Source organism: Charadrius vociferus, unplaced genomic scaffold (assembly GCF_000708025.1).
Source record: "Charadrius vociferus isolate BGI_N301 unplaced genomic scaffold, ASM70802v2 scaffold300, whole genome shotgun sequence".
Classification (NCBI taxonomy): Eukaryota; Metazoa; Chordata; class Aves; order Charadriiformes; family Charadriidae; genus Charadrius; species Charadrius vociferus.
This window is the reverse complement of record NW_009646513.1, coordinates 295,358-316,279: the sequence shown is the minus strand read 5'-3', so window position 1 is coordinate 316,279 and position 20,922 is coordinate 295,358. Positions and strand designations below refer to the sequence as shown.

General features: G+C 38.3%; 1 protein-coding gene across 1 annotated transcript in view; it reads left to right on the top strand.

Annotated features, from left to right (window-relative positions):
• Positions 1 to 20,922, top strand: part of ZC3H14 (zinc finger CCCH-type containing 14) — a 31,676-nt gene that overhangs the window by 5,987 nt on the left and 4,767 nt on the right. The window contains exons 2-12 of the mRNA XM_009884551.1: positions 659 to 701; positions 3,918 to 4,032; positions 8,117 to 8,157; positions 8,510 to 8,705; positions 9,063 to 9,483; positions 11,317 to 11,477; positions 12,028 to 12,128; positions 14,738 to 14,893; positions 16,430 to 16,504; positions 16,960 to 17,116; positions 18,987 to 19,210. Coding sequence (XP_009882853.1) covers positions 659 to 701; positions 3,918 to 4,032; positions 8,117 to 8,157; positions 8,510 to 8,705; positions 9,063 to 9,483; positions 11,317 to 11,477; positions 12,028 to 12,128; positions 14,738 to 14,893; positions 16,430 to 16,504; positions 16,960 to 17,116; positions 18,987 to 19,210 — 1,690 coding nt within the window. The remainder of the gene's footprint in view (positions 1 to 658; positions 702 to 3,917; positions 4,033 to 8,116; positions 8,158 to 8,509; positions 8,706 to 9,062; positions 9,484 to 11,316; positions 11,478 to 12,027; positions 12,129 to 14,737; positions 14,894 to 16,429; positions 16,505 to 16,959; positions 17,117 to 18,986; positions 19,211 to 20,922) is intronic.

Here is a 20,922-nt window from a genome sequence, read left to right as displayed (position 1 = left end):
CCTCGGGGAGGGAAACGAGCAGGAGAGTGGTTGTTTTGGGAAGCGGAGTCGGGGTCCCATCGTACCGGGAGGGCAGCTGCCGGCTCTGCCCGGGAGCTGGAGTTCTCGCCCTGCAAGGGCCCGCCTTGCATGCGGGCCCGGAACCGAGGGCTGCCCGGGGGAGGGAGCAGCCGTAGCCGGGCGTTCTGGTGTGACCCCCCGTTACCGACAGGTCTCGTCAGCTGCCCCCACTCAGTAGTCACAGTTTGAAAATCCTGGCAGGGTTGTGTTTTGTTTTGTTTTGGTTTTTTTTTTCATTGCTGAGCCGGGAATGACCTTTTATCAAACCATCCCGGATTCGTTTTCTTTGCAACTTATGAGCCCGGATGGTCGTTGCTTAATTAAGGACAGCTGGGAGTTGGAGGTTGTCTGGTAGCCCCAGGAAATATGTAGGAAATGTAGGAAATACGGTAGAGTGCGTGAGATGCCTGGCGGCTTTTGTTATTTTGCTGTCAGTCCCTCACTGTTACAACGTTTATATCGCGAGCAATGGAGAATAGGAAAAGTAACTAACATGTTTGAACAGGTAATGGGGAAAGCTTTGCTAAGCCTCCCATTGCTTTGCAGTTAAAAATACTTTGTTGCTCCATCCCTTAAATGCTGTTTCATTATTTTTTAGGGTGCTATAAAAGGAAAGTTGCAGGAGCTGGGGGCTTATGTTGGTAAGTTTTATCATGTGTTTAGCAATCTTCTTTAGGTTTGTTGCTGTTAGATAGGAAACAACCAGCTAGTTAATGGAACAGCATATTTACTTATTATTACTTGTGTTACTGGCTACAGAAGCCTTAAGCATGATATGAATTATCTGAAGTGCTGAACTCGTATGAAAGAAAAAGACTTGCTTCACAAAATATGTATAGTCTAAGTGTAAGAGGAGGCCGTATCTGGGCATCCAAAAGGAAATAACTAAGAAAGCTAACAGTCTTCCCTTTCAAGGAGAAATGGTGGCAAGGGAGTTGAAAGAAAAACAAAAAATTATGTGTCTGTGAATACTTAAGGACATTTCTTTGAAGCACAAGGAGAAACATTATATAAAGCAAGGTCCTTGCAAATATAGCAGTACTTACCTGTGAGCACTCTGAGATGGAATCAGTCTTTCTTAGGCATCTTTTCAACAGCCTTTTGAATTCAGGGTGAGACATTTGTCAAAATTAGGAGAAAGGATATTACTGTAAGACAGAGATAGGCTGACAGTTTTAGGAGTTGGAAAGGCCATGTCAGACAAATTATGTAGGCCAAATCTGCAAAATGTAACAGCTTGACTCTTAAGGGGAAGACTAAGAGCTACGTTAAGCTAACGTTGATGAAACATGTAACTGAGTCTTAGAGGCAGGGTGACATTTTATTTTGGATTGTGAGGAGAGAGATGAGCAGTGTGAATGTCTCTGGGTTTGTTTTTTTTTTATTCCTGAATCCGGGATAAAATGGATATTGCACTTGAGAGCACCTGTTTTTAACAGCAGTAAAAGTTGATAACACCGTGTTCTGTTGGAAGCAGAATACCTCAGTCCTTCAACTGCCTTGTTGTTGTCTGTGGTAATTCTTGGATTTCAGGTGAAGGAAAGGAATTAAGAGAATAGTTCAGAGATCTCTTGAGTTGCAGGACCTAGTTCAAAGTTTGAAGGGGGCCATTGTGTTTATGAAATCAAAATGTATTGACTTCATAGAAGGGAGTTACCTACAAGCTGATGTTCTGAACTCAGCAGGTGCCAAGGAACCATGTTCAGAATTTTTTCATTGTAAGGCCGTCTTTTTTCAACATCTCAACTATTGTCTTTTTTAGTAACTCGTTTTTGGGTTTTTTTTACTATCATTCCAGGCTTCAGTTTCTCAGTCCTTGAGGTTTTGTCAGCTTTTTCCTGCATTTCTGAAAAAAAAAAAAATTCTTATCTCTAGTACTGGGTTGCTGGTGGAATACTGTTAAACTATGATTCCAACTATGGCTCATTATTCTTTCTTTGTTTTTCTTTTCCTTCTGTTTCCTGTATTCAGAAGGCAATTCCCAAGACCATACAATGTCTGCTCTTTAGTCTCAGTCAGCTTCTGAACTTCTTTAAATAACTTAGTATTCTTTGTTGCCAAGTCTGACTTCCCTTGGCCTCTTTTTTGTTTTTAAACAACTCTTTCCAAATTTCTGTCATTTTTCAGGTTTCTTTTCTTGACTACAGTATTTTGGACAACGTCTCAAGTAATGTTTTTCAAAAACTTTCTATTTCTTCTTTTTGGTAACTGGTAAAAATCAGTTCTCCCTCATTCTAGCCTCTGCGAGCAAGAATGATGCTTTTGTTTCTTCCTGTAACTGGTCGTTCTTTTCTTTCAAAAAGTCTACAACAAGATGTGTTGAGACTTACTTGTTGTGTAGAACTTACAAAGGAAGAACTTGTATCTGTGAAGCACAATAAAGATAGTTAAATATTCAACTATCACAATTTTCAAAAGGCTGTAGTTTTGCATACAATTTAAGTTGGCATAAGCCAATGCTGTCATAGAGAGCAGCAGTTATTTTCCTCCCTTCCTTCCTTCCTCCCTCATACTGTTACAGATAATTGTGCTACCTTATGTTTTGATCTGCACTTAAAGTATCTTCTTTACTTTATCATACGTTGAAACACCTGAGAAGCTGATCAGGTTTAAAAGTAGCTTGGTCAAAAAATAAAGTTTATTCTAAGTTCCTAGATCTGGGTATCTATCCATCTTGTGCAACTTGTGGTTTACATTTAAAAACAAAACAAAGCAAGTTAGGGTTTAGGTTGGAAATGCGTTATGTTGGAACACTCGAATAGTGATAGTGGAGTGCAGATGCAATGTGTATGTGTTAGTTCTGTAGTGTAGGGTACAGATGAGTTATTTACAGGGTACATAGAGAGACACAGAAGAAAGGCAATTCCTTTGACTTGTATTTTGATTTCTATTTAAGATTTTTCATTTTTTAGGTCTTTTTAATGTTGTGTACAGACCTAATTCGATGAAATGAGTACACCTGTATTAGTGCCTTGGTTCAAATTCAGTTTGAAGTGCATTTCCCAACTATCTTCACTTACTATTGTTATGTTCATGTAATGGAGTGGTACTGGAGAGCATGAGGCATTTAATTAAACTAATTTGAAATATGTGCTCAAGAAGCATACCCAATGCCCTCGAACAACAAATGTGCCATTCAGTCCTTCTGAGTACACCAGAGCTAGGCCAAAGTAAAAAGCTGAATACCAAACTCTCCAGACCCTTAATGTATTAATGTCAGATTCTGAGCACCTTTCTATCCCTTCTGATGAGTAGGTGTACCCTGTGTGAGCAGTCTGGCAAGGGAATGGTTTTCTTACTGTGTATGAAATTGCGTACATTAGGGAATTAGAGAATCAGACTCTTGGGGTTGCCGTTTTGGTTGAAAAATCTTGATGGAAAATCTAGAAGTTAATACAGTTTTGATTTGTTTAATGCACAAATCAAAAAGAGATATTTATCTGTTTGGTGTTTGTAGCTAAAGGAAATTTGACAACAATACACTGCTATACTTGGCAATATTTGAAGTGATGAAAATTGTAGATGGTTGTTAGTGTTCAAGTAAAAAGATATAGGCAGCAGAGTGGCTTTCTTTTATCTAGTCCTTTCTGTGTGTTATTTACTCACTTTTAAAATATTTTTATCTTGTCTTCAGCATATGCTGTTGTGAAGTTGGTAATCTTTTGTTTCTCACTCACAGCTGAAACTTCTGAACCTCAGAAGAAATTGAAGTCATGTTAATTTGCTTACCTAATCTCTGCCTGCAGAGTCTTTATAGTAAAACTGGGAAAAAAAATTCCGGTTAGATGTTTAAGGATGTTTGCTATGTCTTTTATGATTTATTATACTTTAAAACAACATATTTCTCTTTGTATTAGATGAAGAGCTCCCTGATTATATTATGGTTATGGTGGCCAATAAGAAGAGTCAGGAGCAGATGACAGAAGACCTTTCCCTTTTCCTTGGAAACAATACTGTCAGGTTTACTGTCTGGTATGTTTGTAAGCTACTTGTCACACTTCTTAGCAGTCATCAGGACTGTTTTTTATAAGTGAAACCTGAGAATTTAAGACGTTGCTTATCTTCCCATTGTGTAATTTACATTAACCAAAACTTTTACTTTGCAGGTTTAATAAGTAAATTATTTTTAGTCTGCCAAAAGTTAGGCTGTTGCAGTGATAATTAAGTGGCAAAGAACTGCAGGGCTTATCTTCTTTGTTTGCTCATAAGTCCAGTCAAATTTTTGAATGAAGTATGACATGCTCAGGTAATTTGACTTCAAAAAATTATTGCTGCAAAGCTCACTGTGAGCATGAGAGCATTTCGCACTGTTCTGCACGATATCCTTGTCTCTAAATTGGAGAGATATGGATTTGATGAACAGTCCACTCGGTGGATAAGGAACTGGCTGATCAATGGCTCGATGTCCAAGTGGAGACCAGTGGCATTCCTCAGCGGCCAGTATTGGGACTAGTGATGTTTAACATCTTTGTTGGCGACATGAACGGTGGGATGGAGTGTACCCTCAGCAAATTTGTCGACGACACCAAACTGTGTGGAGCTGTTAACACACTGGAGGGAAGGGATGCCATCCAGAGAGACCTGGACAGGCTTAAGAGGTGGGCCTGTGCCAACCTTACGAAGTTCAACAAGGCCGAGTGCAAGGTCCTGCACATAGGTCCGGGCAACCCCATGCACAAGTACAGGCTGGGCAGAGAATGGATTGAGAGCAGCCCTGAGGAGAAGGACTTGGGGGTGTTGGTTGATGAGAAGTTCAGCATGAGTTGGCAGTGTGCACTTGCAGCCCAGAAAGCCAACCGCATCCTGGGCCGCATCAAAAGAAGCGTGGCCATCAGGTGGAGGGAGGTGATTCTGCCCCTCTACTCTGCTCTGCAGCCCCTGACATAAGAAGGACATGGACCTGTTGGGGCGAGTCCAGAGGATCTGGACAAAGATGATGAGAGGGCTGGAGGACCTCTCCTGGTAAGACAGTCTGAGAGAGTTGGGGTTGTTCGGCCTGGCGAAGAGAAGGCTCCAGGGAGACCTTGTAGCAGCCTTCCAGTTCTTAAAGGGTGCCTACAGGAAAGACGGAGAGGGATTCTCTATCAGGGAGTGTAGTGATAGGACAAGGGCTAATGGTTTTAAACTGAAAGAGGGGAGATTTAGATTAGATATTAGGAAGAAATTTTTTACTGTGAGTGTGGTGAGACACTGGAACAGGTTGCCCAGGGAAGTTGTGGAGGCTCCATCCCTGGAGGTGTTCAAGGCCAGGTTGGATGGGGCTTTGAGCAACTTGGTGTAGTGGGAGGTGTCCCTGCCCATGGCAGGCAGTTGGAACTAGATGATCTTTCAGGTCCCTTCCAACCAAAACCATTCTATGATTCTCTGATTCCCTGTAGTTGTAAAACAGTTCTTCAAAGACAAACTTTGCTTTTATGCTAATAGTGCTTCAGTTTGCTGTTGTGCATGGGAATTACTATATCAGGACAGATGAGCAGTGAATCTAATTCTGTATACTGTCTTTGACAAGGCTTAGCACCAAATGCTTAGGTATTCCCACCTCTCAGGCTGTTTATTTATTACCACTACTCAGCTCTACAAAACAAAAGTAGAACCCCAGAATTATTGTGAGCAGGACAGATTAGCAACAGATGAACTCTTTTCTAAGCTCCTGGCAGTGTGGATTAACTTATGCTATGCTACGTGACAGCCTTAGCCATTATATTTCCCATGCATTTTCTAATACTGAATTTGACTTACAGTATAAACCTTTAATTAACTCCATGTGTTAGAGTATCCGAACAGATACTTCACTCCAGAGACTTCTCTTGCTTTCCGAGTTGTGTATTTTTTCAAGTTAATCTTAATTCTGAGTCTTTAACCTAATGTAGTTTTAAGGAACATTGTTTTGTTTTGTATAGATTAGAGAAATATTACTTTTTTTTTCTTTTTCAGTTTGCTTCCTTTGAAATTTTTATATTGACTGGTTACATTCGCTTCCAGTATTTCTTCTATGTGGTTAGTCAAGTTCCCCTTTATTTGGTTAGGAGGTTTTATGCAGAGAGAAACATTTTAGAAGTTGGGTATGTTATGAAACCATAAACATAGACAAAAAGTGAAAATTAGTTCCAGCTAATACAATTCACGGTATTAACTATTTAAAATGGTGGTTTTCTATGTTTCAGTGTTACTTGTATGGATATAATTTGAGTTTGTTTTCAAAGTTTTTGATTTTTTTCTGACATTTGTCAAAAATACAAGAAAGGAGTGCAATTAAGCATATACCCTTTTTTTAAAAAAAAGTACACAGGCATTTATGTTCTTTGTTCCCTCTTGTGGCCTGCCTAGGCAAAGCTTTTGGGTTTAACTGTATCAGTAAGTCATGAAGTTGCCTTTCTCATAGAAGTTTTAGGAATCAGTTAGACAAATTAGTGATGTTTACAAGTTGATGAGGTTAACTCCAGTACTAGGATTTTGACTGAATCCTGATATACAATAAGAAATAACACAATAATATGTAGCAGAAAACACTTTTATGGCTTTGTAAATGAAACTAAAACTTTATTGAAAAAAATAATAGAGATGTAGAGAAAGCAAATTTCAGCAGGGAAGAGAAATAAAGATTTTATATATCTATATATATATAAAAAACTGGATATCAACTATATGTAGGTATTATACCTCCTGCTGGTTTTCACAACTGTTTAAATTCCAATTGTAATGAGTCTTTTAATCTCAGTTCAGTATCCACATTTGCTTATAAATACAAATTCAGCGTCAAAGTGCTTTGTCAGGTAATGAGGTACGTATTGGCTAAAAGAATGATGGAAAAGAAGACATGATGAAACCTATGCAATAAGCTGTAAAAGGACTGGTGGAAAAAAGTTAAATAGCACTGTAGTTGGGAGTTTTATATGCTTTTATTTCTTCTAAAGGCAACCCAGAATGTTTACATTTTTAAACATTGGGTCTCTGGCTAAATACAATATTCAGCAAGGTCTGCCTTCCTTGGTTTGTCTCTGTAACTGGTAATTCAGGGTCATCTGGCAAAAGTTTCGCAGCAGTTCTGTGGCGGACCTGGCAATCCTGCTGGTTGGCCAACACTTCTTACTCTGTACCAAGTGTCAGGTCAGAGTTATCTGGAGGTCAGTGTGAAAACTGATATGCATCAGCAGAGTTCAGTTGACGAAACTTTTAAGAGCGTTCAAGTGAAAACTCACAAGGAGGTGAGTGTAAGCCTTCCTTAGACTCACATGGAGTCTTATTTTTCCCAGTTTTCAATATGTTTTTATTCCTTAACTCCTTTCTAATACTCAGTCTAAATTATGGAGGTGCCCATGGTGAGGTTTGAATTCCAAGTAGGATGTGCATTTAAGCGTTGGGATTTTTTTCTTTTTTTTTTTTTTTCCTTTTTTCTTTCCTCTCACTGTAATGTGTGTTTGTTTTTAAACAGCCTTATTATTTTATAGTCTTTTGATTTTCTGTATTGCTTCAGCTTGGTGCCTTTTTCACAGGCAAACGGCAAATTTGGTACCTTGCTGAAATATTTTTGCTCACCAATATGTATCAAAGAATATTGTTGTCATATCCAAAGCATGCTGGAAGAATCCTGAGTTCGTTAAATGCTGTGAATTGTATATTGTTTAGCTTTGTATTTAGAATGTTTAATGTGATTAGTATCTCACATACAAAGTAAAATTTTCAGCTATGCTTTAGGCTTCTAACTTCGGTTTTTTGAAACACTCTTTTTGAAGACACTTAACTCATACCATTGATTGTCGTGAAAGAGTGGAAAGTACTGGCTTTAATTATGCAAACCAACTAAATGCCAAAAGGAGATGATGTGATGAATACACTGCCTGCATGTATGAAGACTCACTGGAGGCAAGACACTTAAAGCCTTCCTTTTGAAGTTAAACATACATCAGTTGATGGAAAGTCTTAGATAAATGAGATGCTTGTTGTAGGAGGGGAAAGGCAGTTTGTTTCTGAAATATGATTATTCTTAATGTAAGTTAAATTCTTTTATTTCTTCTTTTTCTCTTTTGCTTCCTTCCTCGTCCCCCCTCTATTTCAGGCTCCATGGTGTTTTGGATAAGCTGCGATCTGTGACTACTGGTAAGTAAGAAAATTAGTCTTGAGTGAAAGTAGGTTTATCTTTTCTGTATAGTGTTGCGTGTCTAATGGGTTTCAAAGAAGATCTTAGCTAACTGTTTTGTTAAATTTTCAATTTATATGGTCTTTTGGGTCCTAACTTTTCAGAAAATTGCTTTATATTTTGAAGAATTTATTTCTGAGTCCAGAATTTATTTCTGGGTGTTTCTTGCTGATGTTTGCAGCTGAAACAGCTTTCAGCTTGTTGTGTTTTCAGATCCGCGCGATGCCTTGTTTGCAGTTTCTTAGCTACATTTACTGCATAATCTATATTGCTGTGCTTTGATGTAAAAATGAAAGGTACTTGTCTCCACAGAACCAACTAGTGTGAAATCTTCAGAATCTAATATCTTTGAGAGCAACCTTCCTTCCAGCAAAAGCAGTTCATGTGCGAGTGATGAGAGGAGGCGTGAGGATATCTTGCCACCCCTTGCAGTTTCCAGCACTCGGACTGAAAGAAATGACTCAAGAGTTTCAACAAGCTCACAGGAGCAAAGGAACGCTGCTTCACGGTAAAGCTTCTGGTTACTTACTAACACACATTCCGACGTTAGTAGTTGTGTGACTGTAGTATAGCCATTCTCAAGAGCACAGATACTTGGAAAGATCAAAGTAGTTTTGAAAAGTAAAGCATTGCTACAAATTATTGGATAAAAACCATTAAATCAGGAATACAGTTCCATTTCTTTAAGCAACAGATGAGTGTAGATTAATTAATCAAACTAAAAATAGCATTCAGTGTGTTAGATTTGTATAAACAATAATACCTTAATGCTTCTGCCCGGCTGGCGTTGTTTAAAAGACAGTTCTTCTCTTCCAGAACTTTATTTGCAGATGAGTTAATAGTTGGCAATTTCTTATTTTATCAGGCAGTCTTGTGAAGATGGTTCTGCATCCCGCTTAACATCTACAGTCAAGCCTTTGAGGGAATTGTCACCTTCTGAAGCTGTAATTGACATTAAACCTGAACCAGATGATCTAATTGATGAAGATCTGAACTTCGTGCAGGAGAATCCTTTGTCACGGAAGAAACCTATTGTAACTGTAACTTATGGTTCTTCACGTCCTTCTGCTGAAATCTACCGACCACCAGCTAGCAGAAGTGCAGATGGCAATACACATGTGCACAGATTGTCACAACAGGGCAACTTACAGGGGAACCGGCAGTTAGACACACAAAGCTGCAGGTCTTTGGAAACAGGCCAGCTGTGCAATCCAGAAGCGTTTGGCAGCTTAGCAGAAAGTTACAGACCCACCTCCAAACTTAGTGCCGATAAAGTAGGTAGTGAGGTTAGTACGACCTAAACTATTGCAATATTTTACACTTGCTAGGAACCTAAAGAACTAGGTACACTTCCAGTAAAATCTTGACCTTAGAGAAATTGAAAGACTTCTGTCACTGATACCACTAAGTTTGGGATTTCGTTCTTTGAGTCCACTGATAAAAAGAGATTGCATAGTATAACATAATCTCCTGGCAGGTTGCTGCATCTCAGAGTTAATTAGCTTGTGCATATGCATGCCATATTGAGGTGGACTAATAGGTTAGCACATTGTTATGATGCAGGTGATGAATCAGAAATAATAATTTTGATCTCCAGATCATTGGAACAGCATGATCTTCTGTAAGTGCTATGTAAATCTCCAGCTTTACACAGTTCTGTAAATCAGTATTTTTGAGATGCTGTTTATTTATACATTAGTCTCTAAAGCCTGGATATGCTGCTTATTAGGATTGTTATTATTACACTCCTTAGAACCATGGCATTTAAGAACTCTTTGGGATGGGTGTTGTACAAGGACAAACTAAAAGGTGATTGCTGCCCTACATACTTTGGAGGCCAGGCAGAGTGATAGTCCTAGCCAATAGTTTTGAGACTATCTGTATGAATCGGTTAAGAGCCCTTCGTGAGAGGAATGAAGGTTGTTATGCCTGCTAATGTTGTAACGAAGCAGGAATTTTACATACCTTGTCGTATCTGTGCATCTGTGTTTGTTACTGCTTATATAGTTCTCTGACTTTGCTACTACTTAGTTCTGTATAAAGGACAACAAACTTTATTTGGAAATCTATAATGCTTTACAAAGATACGTGCTGATGCCTTTGTTTTTTAAGATGGGGAAGTGAGAACATAGTGATTTGTTTAAGGCTGTACATAAGTCATTGATGAACGACAGTCACATCTCTCCTTGGAAATGTTAGAAAAAGGTCTTGTGATAATTTTCTTCTATTACTATTTCATGAATAATGTCCAGAAGAGGGCTGTTTCAGGAATGTTTCTTAGAACTGTGGACCTTTGCTATATTCTGCCTTCTCTTAGAAAAGTTCTTGTGCTTTGGGAAGTTTTACCTTTAAAAAGATCATTAGGTTTCTTCTGTATCGGAGCAGTCCAGGTCCCTCCCTTAGGGTATTTCTCCTTGGAGGATATAGGATCATTTAAAGGATACTGCGTACAAACCTGGCATGAAGATGCTTCATTGTGCTCCTGTGTAGTTCAGTTCTGAGTGATGGTTCCTACAGGAATTATTGATGTGTGCTTTTTCCTATACTTTCACACGGCCTAGTATTTAAATTTGTCACTGCCACGTGTGCTGTGGTGGTGATGGGTGGCTGTGTCAGTACAAGGACCTTGCACTGTCTAAACTGGACCATTCTGGCTCTGCATAGCTTTTAGCGTCCTGTGGAATATGTCAGATTGCTAGAAATTAATCCTTACACTAATCTGAAATTTAGGTTGATACAGAGGAGAGAGTCACTCATACTGATTTCGCTTGTCTCTATCAGGCTTTCAATAGGTGCATCTTGAAGGGTAGTATGAATTTCTTTGGAAAGCCCTGCTTTTTCCATAGATGTTGGATAAATTGCCTGTACTTTGGACTTCTTTCTTCTCATTTTCTAAATGTTATTTACAGTTCAATTTTTAATGAGATGTATGTCTGATTTTCATATTCTGTAGGGCTGTCACTTGTTTCTGCAGACAGTACAGTAGTTCTAGACTCATGCAACTTGAATGGAAGTTCTCCATCTTCTGGCTATAGGTAGAATTGCAATGTTTTCTTTGCTGGCTTATTAATACATGTTTTATGCTAAATGAATTATTTTGATTGCTCTGTTTGTTGTAGGAAGAAAGCTCCAGGAAGAGACGGTTGCCTGTTGTAAGCTCAGTAGTCAAAGTGAAAAAGTTCTGTAATGATGGGGAAGATGAGGAGGAGGAGGAAGACTATGGATCACGAACGGGAAGCATCTCCAGCAGTGTGTCTGTACCTGCAAAGCCAGAAAGAAGGTACTTATGATCTCAGTGATTCTGTGTGGTTTCCAAGATGAATTTAATAAACAAAAACTTTGAAAGTGGAAGTTGGGGAAAACTGTTTTCAGTTTTGAAAATTGACAGAGAAAATTCAGAAAGCTTTTTTATGTTTTTTGTACTATCTCACAGCTCTGTGGGTGAGATGTCTCTTTATACCACCCTTTTTCCTCTAATTTTGTAACCTTTTTTTAGTATTGGGCATAAGCTGCAACAGAATGTGAGGGGCAGAGGAAATGAATGGCAGAGTTTGTGCCTTTCAGATGCAGCATGGTTTTACAGCAACGTAAGCTGAGAGGTAAAATCATACCTCTGGACTTCCATTTTTTGAGGGCATTTTGTAGATCCCCATCCACTCAGAGAATAGGTTAAGAAGCTGAAAACAAATGTGGATAAAGTGATTTTAGCTGTGATTTCTATCAATAATACACATAACTGCATTAACCTGTTGAAATATGTGTTTAATTTGGATACAGTTGCTGTTGCAATTCATGTACAATTAATTTTTGTTTTTTTTAATCTCCCTTAGACCTTCATTGCCACCTTCAAAACAGGCCAATAAGAATTTAATACTGAAAGCAATTTCTGAAGCACAGGAATCAGTTACAAAAACAACCAATTATTCCACTGGTAATTAACATTATTTTTGTTTCTGCTAAGCTATAATATTTCCAAGCCCTGTTTAATAAATCCAAACTAAAGATAGCACTTAGAGATAAAACAGAATGTCAAATACCGCGTGTCAGTGATACATGTGAGGGATTTTCCATGTCTTGTGAACATTACATTAATCTTCAGTGATGAATTATGAAAGCATAAAAATGGGAGGAAAGAGTTATTTAAAATACATTAATCAACATAGTAAGTCTGTAAAGTGTATAGCTACAATATGGAATTGCCAGAAGTATTCTGAAGTTGATAGCTGTCAAGGGGAAAGTGTTCAGAATTAGGCAGCTATTTGGTTGATCTTTCTTCCTTTCTGCCCTCTCCTCCTTCCTTCCGAGAGGGAAGGAGAAAAAAGGCAAACAGCAAAAGAATCAAAATGCACTGCATATAGGTAATAGAAGTGCAAAATAATGAGCAACATACTGATATATCAGTTTATATTGTTTTTAAACAGTGAGGCTGCAATTTTAGTTCAGTGGTTTTAGGTATTGAGTTGCAGTTGATGCAGCAACTGAGCAGCTGCCTGTGTGTAGGCATTCAGCTCTCCTAGTTAGGAGAGATTTCCGCTGAAGAAGGGCTAATCCAGCTGTTGTCCCATGTGCTTTCATTTCACTGGGTGTTAATAAACCTAGTCTTGTCAGCCGGAAGCATTGCACATTGCCAGGAAAGGAGCATTCACTAAACTACCTAAACCATGACTTTTATGCCATCTGGAACAAGACTGAAAACTATCCAAAATCTCTTGACTGCTCTCTCTTTCAAAGCCTGCAAACTCACTGTAAGAAATGTGTATCTTCCTGCTACATTAGCATTTACAAAATGGTCTTTGTGAACATCTCCCTGTTTTCTTGTCATTACTTGTATTTTCAAGGTTGCACAGGTGCCTGATAAGTAGATCTAAAGGCACGAGATGGGCATAGAGTTTTCTGTGTTCAAAGGCTCTTTAGTTGGACGAGATGTCCATGCATGTTAGAAGTGGGATACAGAGTAAGATGGCTTTAAAACAGAATAAATTGTGTGGATGACTAATAAAGATTGTTGCCAAGCTTAGAACTGAAGATAAATTTAACTAAGAATAGTTCTAGTAAACTATTGAATTGCTTGACTACATACAAAATACATTTCATGCAGTAAATGAACTTCTAAAAGAAAATTATGCTTCTTCATTAATAGCAAATAACATAAGTGCCTCCCAAGCGTTAAGAGCTCACATTCATTATAGATGGTAAACGGAATGAGCAGGTTGTTAAGAAAACAGGTAGGAGCGCTGATACTCCGGAGTTCTGATATCAGTTATCCAGCAAGGAGTCTTTATGGTGGAAAAAGCAGCAAGATAGGGAACAGTACTTTGGGGTGATGCAGGAAACTCTTTCCTTTGTACATAGCAATATGTCAGGAAATAGAACATAGCCAGAAAATTTTAGAATTAATTAAAACTATTGATTTTTAATAGTGGTGATCTTGCAGTTTGACTTACCAACATAACCAAAAAGCAACACTTTGTGGTTTAATACAGAGGTGATTTGTGAATTTTATCTGAAGTATCATGCAGGTTCTTCCACTTCAGAGGTAATACTTAATTTATTTTTTTAAGTATTTTGAATGGAATTTGGAAATAAGCTAATTTGAAATACATAGGTAAAACAAAATGGTGAGATTGTAAATGATAAATCCATTACTGAGTGGTACCTTTTAGTTGCACGTGTCAGAAGTTGGGTGCTGATGGAAGGAAGCCAAGGAAGAATATGCTTAGCTTTTCACAACCAGTTCTGACGGTCTGAGCAGAAGCCAAGTAAATAAGTCAACCTGTCGTCCTGCTACCCGCAAATTCCATGCTCCAACTACCTGAAAGGAGGGTGTAGCAAGTGGGTTCTGATTTCTTTTCCCAAAGAGAAACTGAGAGGACAAGCGGAAATGGCCTCAAGTTACGCCAGGGGAGGTTTAGATTGGATATTAGGAAAAATTTCTTCACAGGAAGGGTTGTCAAGCATTGGAACAGGCCGGCCAGGGAAGTGGTGGAATCGCCATCCCTGGAGGTATTTAAAAGATGGGTAGATGTGGTGCAGAGGGACATGGTTTAGTGGTGGCTTTGGCAGTGTTAGGTTGATGGTTGGACTTGATGATCTGAAAGGTCTTTTCCAACCTAAATGATTCTATGATTCTACTGTCATCAAGTTTTGTATTCTATTTGCAAGCACCTTAGCATAGGGTAGTTGGCACCGTACAAAAAGCACACATTGGTAATTGTTTATATGAAAGGTGGAATGAAAAGCTATTTCAATACCATAAGAAGTGGATGAATGAATACTTTGCTGATGTCACTCTAATGCTTCTCATGCTGTTTAGTCTTACAAGTGGGTGTTCTCGCATGCCACTCATAGAATGCTCAATGCACATGCACAAATGTACTTTCACGCTAAGGATTTTACAGGTAGCTTAAGATGCTTCTTGTGGAGACGGCTGCTTGAGATTTTTGTGTGTGTGTGTAGGAATTTATCGGAGTTATTTTAGCACCATATGTAAAAATTGTACTGTTGTATGTAAATGATTTACCATTGTTTCTTTATTTAAAGTTCCACAGAAACAGACTGTTCCAGTTGCACCAAGAACTCGAATTAGCCCAGAGGAATCCCAGTTAGAAGTAATACATGTGCAAAACAGACTGCCTGCTCTGAGTTCACAGCTTCAAGTAGAAGAACCAAAGGAGCAGACAGTTGAAGGAATTCAAGGTCATCTGATAATAGTCTTTAAAAATTTACACCAGGGAATGTCATTTTACAACAGGCTGAGCAGAGAAAGAAATGCTTTTAATTTTTAACTCAGCATCAAAAGTTACATGTGGAAATGCCCTGAAAACCAAGAAGCTTTCTAAAGCATGGCTGTAAGATAGATACATACACGCAAACACACACGCACATACACACACAGAGTGGTATAGCGTTCTGGTATATCACTTAAGAATAATTGTGCTAAGCAATATGCAATGCAATAAGCAATGCTAAGCAATAAGCAATGCAATAAGCAAATGTATCCATTTATAGAGGGATAACTTCTCTTTTCCCCATGTTTTGCAATTTTTTCCTTAATATCTTGTAGGAGTAATTCTGTCACGAAGCTCATGTGAGAGGGTTAAGATACTCTACATTTGAAATAGTTCTGCAGCATATGAAGTATTAAAAGATAATTTCTGACATTGTTACCACACGAATAGTTCTAATGTTTTGGGGTTTTTTTTGTGTAAATATTGGAGTACTACATCTGCTGTTACGGGACAGCTGATACCAGGATAACTGTGTGAACAGTACGCTTTGGGTTTACTTCTGTTACGAAACTCCTGAAGGAAAATGGCATAACATTTAAAGGCAGTTGAAGTATCTTTTCAGTGTGATTTTGTTAGAGAGAGAGATGCGTGTGCGTATGTCTGTGTTGGTTACAAGGAATCATAGAAGTAAGGCAGTGGAAAAACACTTCTGTAAGAAGAGTGTACCCTTTTGAAGTGTTTAGATCTTTAGAGTATTGAGTAAAATTTGGTTTGAGTAAGATCTTTGTTATGTCAGCTCATGTTTATTGTTAAGTAATGGTCGTCATTTGTTATTAAAAAAAACTAACTATTTTTTCAGTCTCCTATTCCTTATATAGAGGTATTTGGAAACTCTCTGCCAACATAAAATAGTTGAAATTGTATCTGTAAAGTATGTAAGAGGAAGCTCTATCAGTCTTTGAATTAATGTACAGAAAATAGTTATGCTAAATATTTTTGCTCTTATGCCATTGAAATGGAAATGACAGCTTGCTTAGGAAACCTACAGAAAGCAAAATGGAATTTTTCAAACCACTAGTCAAACATAGAATGGTGATACTCTGATTTGTTTCACTGCTTTTAAGAAGACCATAAAGTAGTTGCCTGTAGTTAGCTGCTTTCCTGTGACTGTCCTCTGAATAGTCAACACCTTTACAAATGAGGACGAAGAACTTGGCCTTTGTAAGTTGCCATACTGAGCAATGGTTATGGGAAAGACTTAGAGTCTTTCAGTATTTAGATTTTGCCATGCCATCTGGCTGGAGAAAACTTGTTACTATTTCAGAAACAATGAGAAAGGGGTTCATAACAATGAAAATTACTTCTTTTTTTTTTTAGAAGTGTGGAGGTTTTTGTTGTTTTTTAATCAAAGGAGTTAGAAGAGTATGTTTCAGTTCTTTAATCTATAGTTTCATTTTGACATGCAGTAAAATACGCTTCTAATTACTGGTTGGGTTTTTTTTAGGAGCTGAACAAAAGGAGCTCTCTTCTCGGCTCCAGATTGATCCTGTGCCTGAAGATACTTTGCAAGTGACTCAAGGTTAAGTCTTGTGATCTTTAGTTTTCAAATTGAGCACTACTGGTCAGTGACTGCTAAAATATAACTCCCTTTTAAATTAATTATACTAGTATTTATACTGTTATACTAGTATTTTCTGGTTTCTACATCTCTAAGGAATAAAAGCATTACATCAGCAGGTGTTCAAAGCCTGAGAAATTTTGGGGATGTGTGAACCCCCTTCAATGCTGTTTCAGCACAGCCATTCCAGTAACAAAGTTCCCTGGTCTGGCCTAATATGGCCTAAGGCTCGTGTTGATCCATTTCTGTGGAGTTAGCAAGTAAAAATGTTTTCTGGATGCTACTAGTAAGAAATGGAAACAAAATAAAATAAGCTTATTGGCCATTTAAATTGATATTAAAAAATATGCTATAAGTTAAGAGTACAACTACAACCTTATTTTTCTCTTTTCTATGTAATTTTTCTCCCAATTCAGATTACTATGACGCAGAATCTATGGTGCACACAGATACTAGATCATTTATCCTGAAGAAGCCCAAGTTATCTGAAGAAGTAGTGCCGCAGAATCAGCAATTGGGAAAGAGGGCCACAGAGGCAATACGAGTACTCTCAGGACGTCTAATACAGACACGGTAAAGTTTCTTTTAGGACTGTTATTAGTCGGAATGCTTGACTGTGGTTTAGACGGAATCATTCAGTTATACTCGTGCTTGTCAGTCCAGTCAGGATCTATGAAATCATGGAAAATGGACTGACATTGAATAGCAGAGGGAAAAAAAGCAGGGGCAAAAAAAGCCTCCCAGAATTCCTTCTAAATGGAAAATAATTCCGAGGGTCAACTGTAGCTTGAGTGTGTCATTGATTTGCAAGAAAGAAGAAGAAGGAACTGAAAAGTACTGCTTCTTTTTTGTCATAGCTGTTCAGATTTCTGAAATCTTAGTTAAGTAATAATTTTGCTTAAATTGCCCTTAGCTTTATACCTATTTCACCCTGAGATTACATTTCTTAAGAAATGTCTTTTAACGCAGTGTTGAGAATGGTGAATCCTGAGCTCTCAGTGCTGGACATAAACCAGCACGTTCTGCATACAGGTCGCTCAGTACCCGTAAGCCAACAAACAGTTAAGTCACATGTGGGACAAGTGATTTAAGACTCCTTACTGGTGGGTTTGGCCAAGAGAAGTTTTAAGTTCATGTCAGCTTCAAATGATGAGTTGTGGATGCTTTTTCATTTCTCTAAAGGAGAAATGGCCAGTCATTTTCCTAACTTGTTAGAGGCGTTCATATTTTCTGCTACCAAATAGTTTTATGTATCTTACCTCTTAGAGTTAAAAACCGCTCTGAACGATGTGATGTACTTCATCACTGTGGGCTGCTGTGTTTGAGAAACTGTTAATGTTTCCTTTCCGTGAGTGGCTTTGAATAGGCTGTATTGATTAAAAATAAAACCAACAATGAAGAAACAAACCCAAAAGGATAACCTCGCAGTGTCACAGTTGAAAATTGTGACTGTGCTACAGGAGAGTGGTAACTTTTTGCATGTTTTTAATGTGGTGTTTTTCTCTCTTCTGGAAGGCATTCTACACTTGCTTAGTTGCTTTTACCCTAATTTCAGAGGAGCAAGGTTTGTCAAAGATGAGAAGTCCACAGCGCATTTCCAAATATTTAGAATCATATGCTGTTCAGGAGCAAGGTTTGTCAAAGATGAGAAGTCCACAGCGCATTTCCAAATATTTAGAATCATATGCTGTTCAGGAGCAAGGTTTGTCAAAGATGAGAAGTCCATAGCACACTTCCAAATATTTAGAATCATATGCTGTTCAGGAAATCCCTCGGGTGAAATGGGTGGGACAGAGGAAGACGAGAAAACAGAATCATATGCTGTTCAGGAAATCCCTCCGGTGGGACAGAGGAAGACAAGAAAACGGATGTATCCCCTGCTTTTGTACTCCTCCTTTTATCCGCGTTGGCTACTGTCAGATAGAGGATACTGGGCTAGACTGATCTTTTAATCAGGCTAAGCATCAAAGTGCTTAGTGTCAGTGTTTCAGTTCTTCCTTCCTAGTCCTAAAAACTTTTACACCCACTGTTTCGTATTCGCTGTTCAGTATTTTTGAGGAGACACCTGTTTTGTGTGTTAAAAGGTTCATGATTCCAAGAATGGTATTTAACCTCACTTTTTTTTTTTTTGGTCTCAAAACTGTAAATTCCTCAAAAGATTAATCCCTTTCCTTTAACTGTGTCTGTAAATGAGCTTTCGGGTCTATCTGTTGAGTGGAATGCAACAAACTGAAATGTACCTGCCAAATTCTCTGCTGTATGCCATTGAAAGCTGTATTTATTATTAGTGCTTTAGAGAGACAAGAAGGCAAACTGTTATTATAGTAATAGTAAAAGCAGGTTTGTAACAGTGTGACTCTCCATAGATTAACTTGTACTGCTTGCACTACTCAAACCTCTTGAGTCAGACAATCTATTTTTACTACATTTCTTTGTTTGATAGAGACCAGCTTGCACAGCCAGAGAAACCTGCTAGTCCCAAGTTCATCGTGACACTGGATGGTGTGCCCAGTCCACCAGGATACCTTTCTGATCAAGAAGAGGAAGATATGTGTATAGCTGAAGGATTAAAGCCAGTTGCCCAAAATATGTGTGCCGGCAGAGGATTAAAAGGCCTTCGAGCACAGCAGATGCAAATTGTAACCAGGCAGCTAGAGAGCTGTGACGGTAATTCTGCTTACCTACAGGATCTGACATTAATGCGCTGGTTTGATTGTGGATAGAACACTTGGATATATCATTGTTAAGAAATCAAAGTGATGGTGTTTATTCTTTAAATTAGAGCATTCTTTAGGCAAATGAAATGTGGTATTTCAGTGGGGCCATGTCTTTAGAAGCTGTTATCTTGGTAAACTAGAGCAATGTGGCGCCTAGGTAATTCTCCACACATCTTGGTATTGGTAAAATTTGTTTTTTTCCTTTTGAAAAAAGTAGTTTGTCTTCATTGCCAGAAATTTGCACTTCTGGTTGACCCATTATCATTCATCCCCATGCTGATGGACAGGAGATTTTATGATGAATGTTTTGCTGTGCCTCGAACTTTGAAAAACACGTCAGGTGGTATTAATGTTTCTGTCTAGCTTTGCGATATCAAAAGGAGCCTGTTAAGTGTAAGGTGTTGGCAGAGTCAAGTTTCTAGAATCTCTGAAAGTTGAACTTAAACAGTGTATGATTTTACTGGAAGGTTTGTATATTCAGGATACCTTTTGAATAACGTGGGAAATTGCTCGCTGAAGCATATCTTCTAATTGTTTAGAACGCTGACACAGTGATGAAAAATATTGAGGATATTATTTTGTCATAGACCCATTGAATACTTCCCTTAAGGTCATGCTTGGATTAATTTATTTATTTTTTTCTTACGAAAGTAAAGACCTTTATTTTCCATAGTAGCAGTGCACCCAAATTTTCTGAACTAAATAAAGAATAGTATTTGAAGCTATACAGAGAACTCTTAAATTGCATGGATCCAGCTGTAAATGTGCAATGCAATTATGAGAACACAATGGGGGAAAAGTGAAAGATCTTTTAAGTCCGTGTCCTTCCAGGCCCCCTGGCTGCAGAAGTACTACACATACCATGCAGTCTTAAAGAAGAAAGGGATGTTATATATCCATTGGCACGTTTTTACTAGTACAGTGAAATATATATTAGAGTACTACCCTTGCAAATCTGTGCTTTTACTTCTGTAGTCTCTTTCGTAGTCCTGACTAAAAGCTATTTTGTACAGGAGAGTGTTGCTGAGTGTTCTCTCTGTTAGGGCTTCTTATTTGATTAGCTGTGTTAGCCAGAAGTGGCACGGGTGTGAGTGAAGTTCACACCGAACCAGATCAGTGTGGAAGTGATCTTTTCGAGCAATGGGGTTTTACAGTAGGATAGCATTATTGGGCTTCCGTGCAGTGCAAGGAGAAGGCATAAATGAGGCTGAGGATGGAATGATGCTGGCACAAGTGTGTCACTAGTAAGATCAGAGCAGTAAGTCTGGCAGTCCTGGAAAGCTTTGGACAGCCAAAGGTTTAGGCAGATTAGGGAAAATGAGACAACAGTGAAGGTACATCCTTAATTGCCCGAGTTGGCAGAATGAGGTTTTACAAATAATGTTAGATAGGTGAAAGTCAAGGTCCCAGGTTAGTCCCAGGTTCCCGTAAGAGTAGTGAAGGTATTGAATGTTTCAGCTTGGAATTTCTTAAAATACTTTTTGGATTGGAGTCTGGGTTCAGGTAGCTGAAGTGAACGTGGTATCTCTCTGAGCAAATTACATGAAAGTGGTTCTTTATCGGTGTGTGTCCCCATACTAATAAATCATAATTGATTAGTGTAAAAATTGATTTTTTTACTTTGTCTCTTGAAATAATTTTCTAGGGCCAAAAATATCTTTG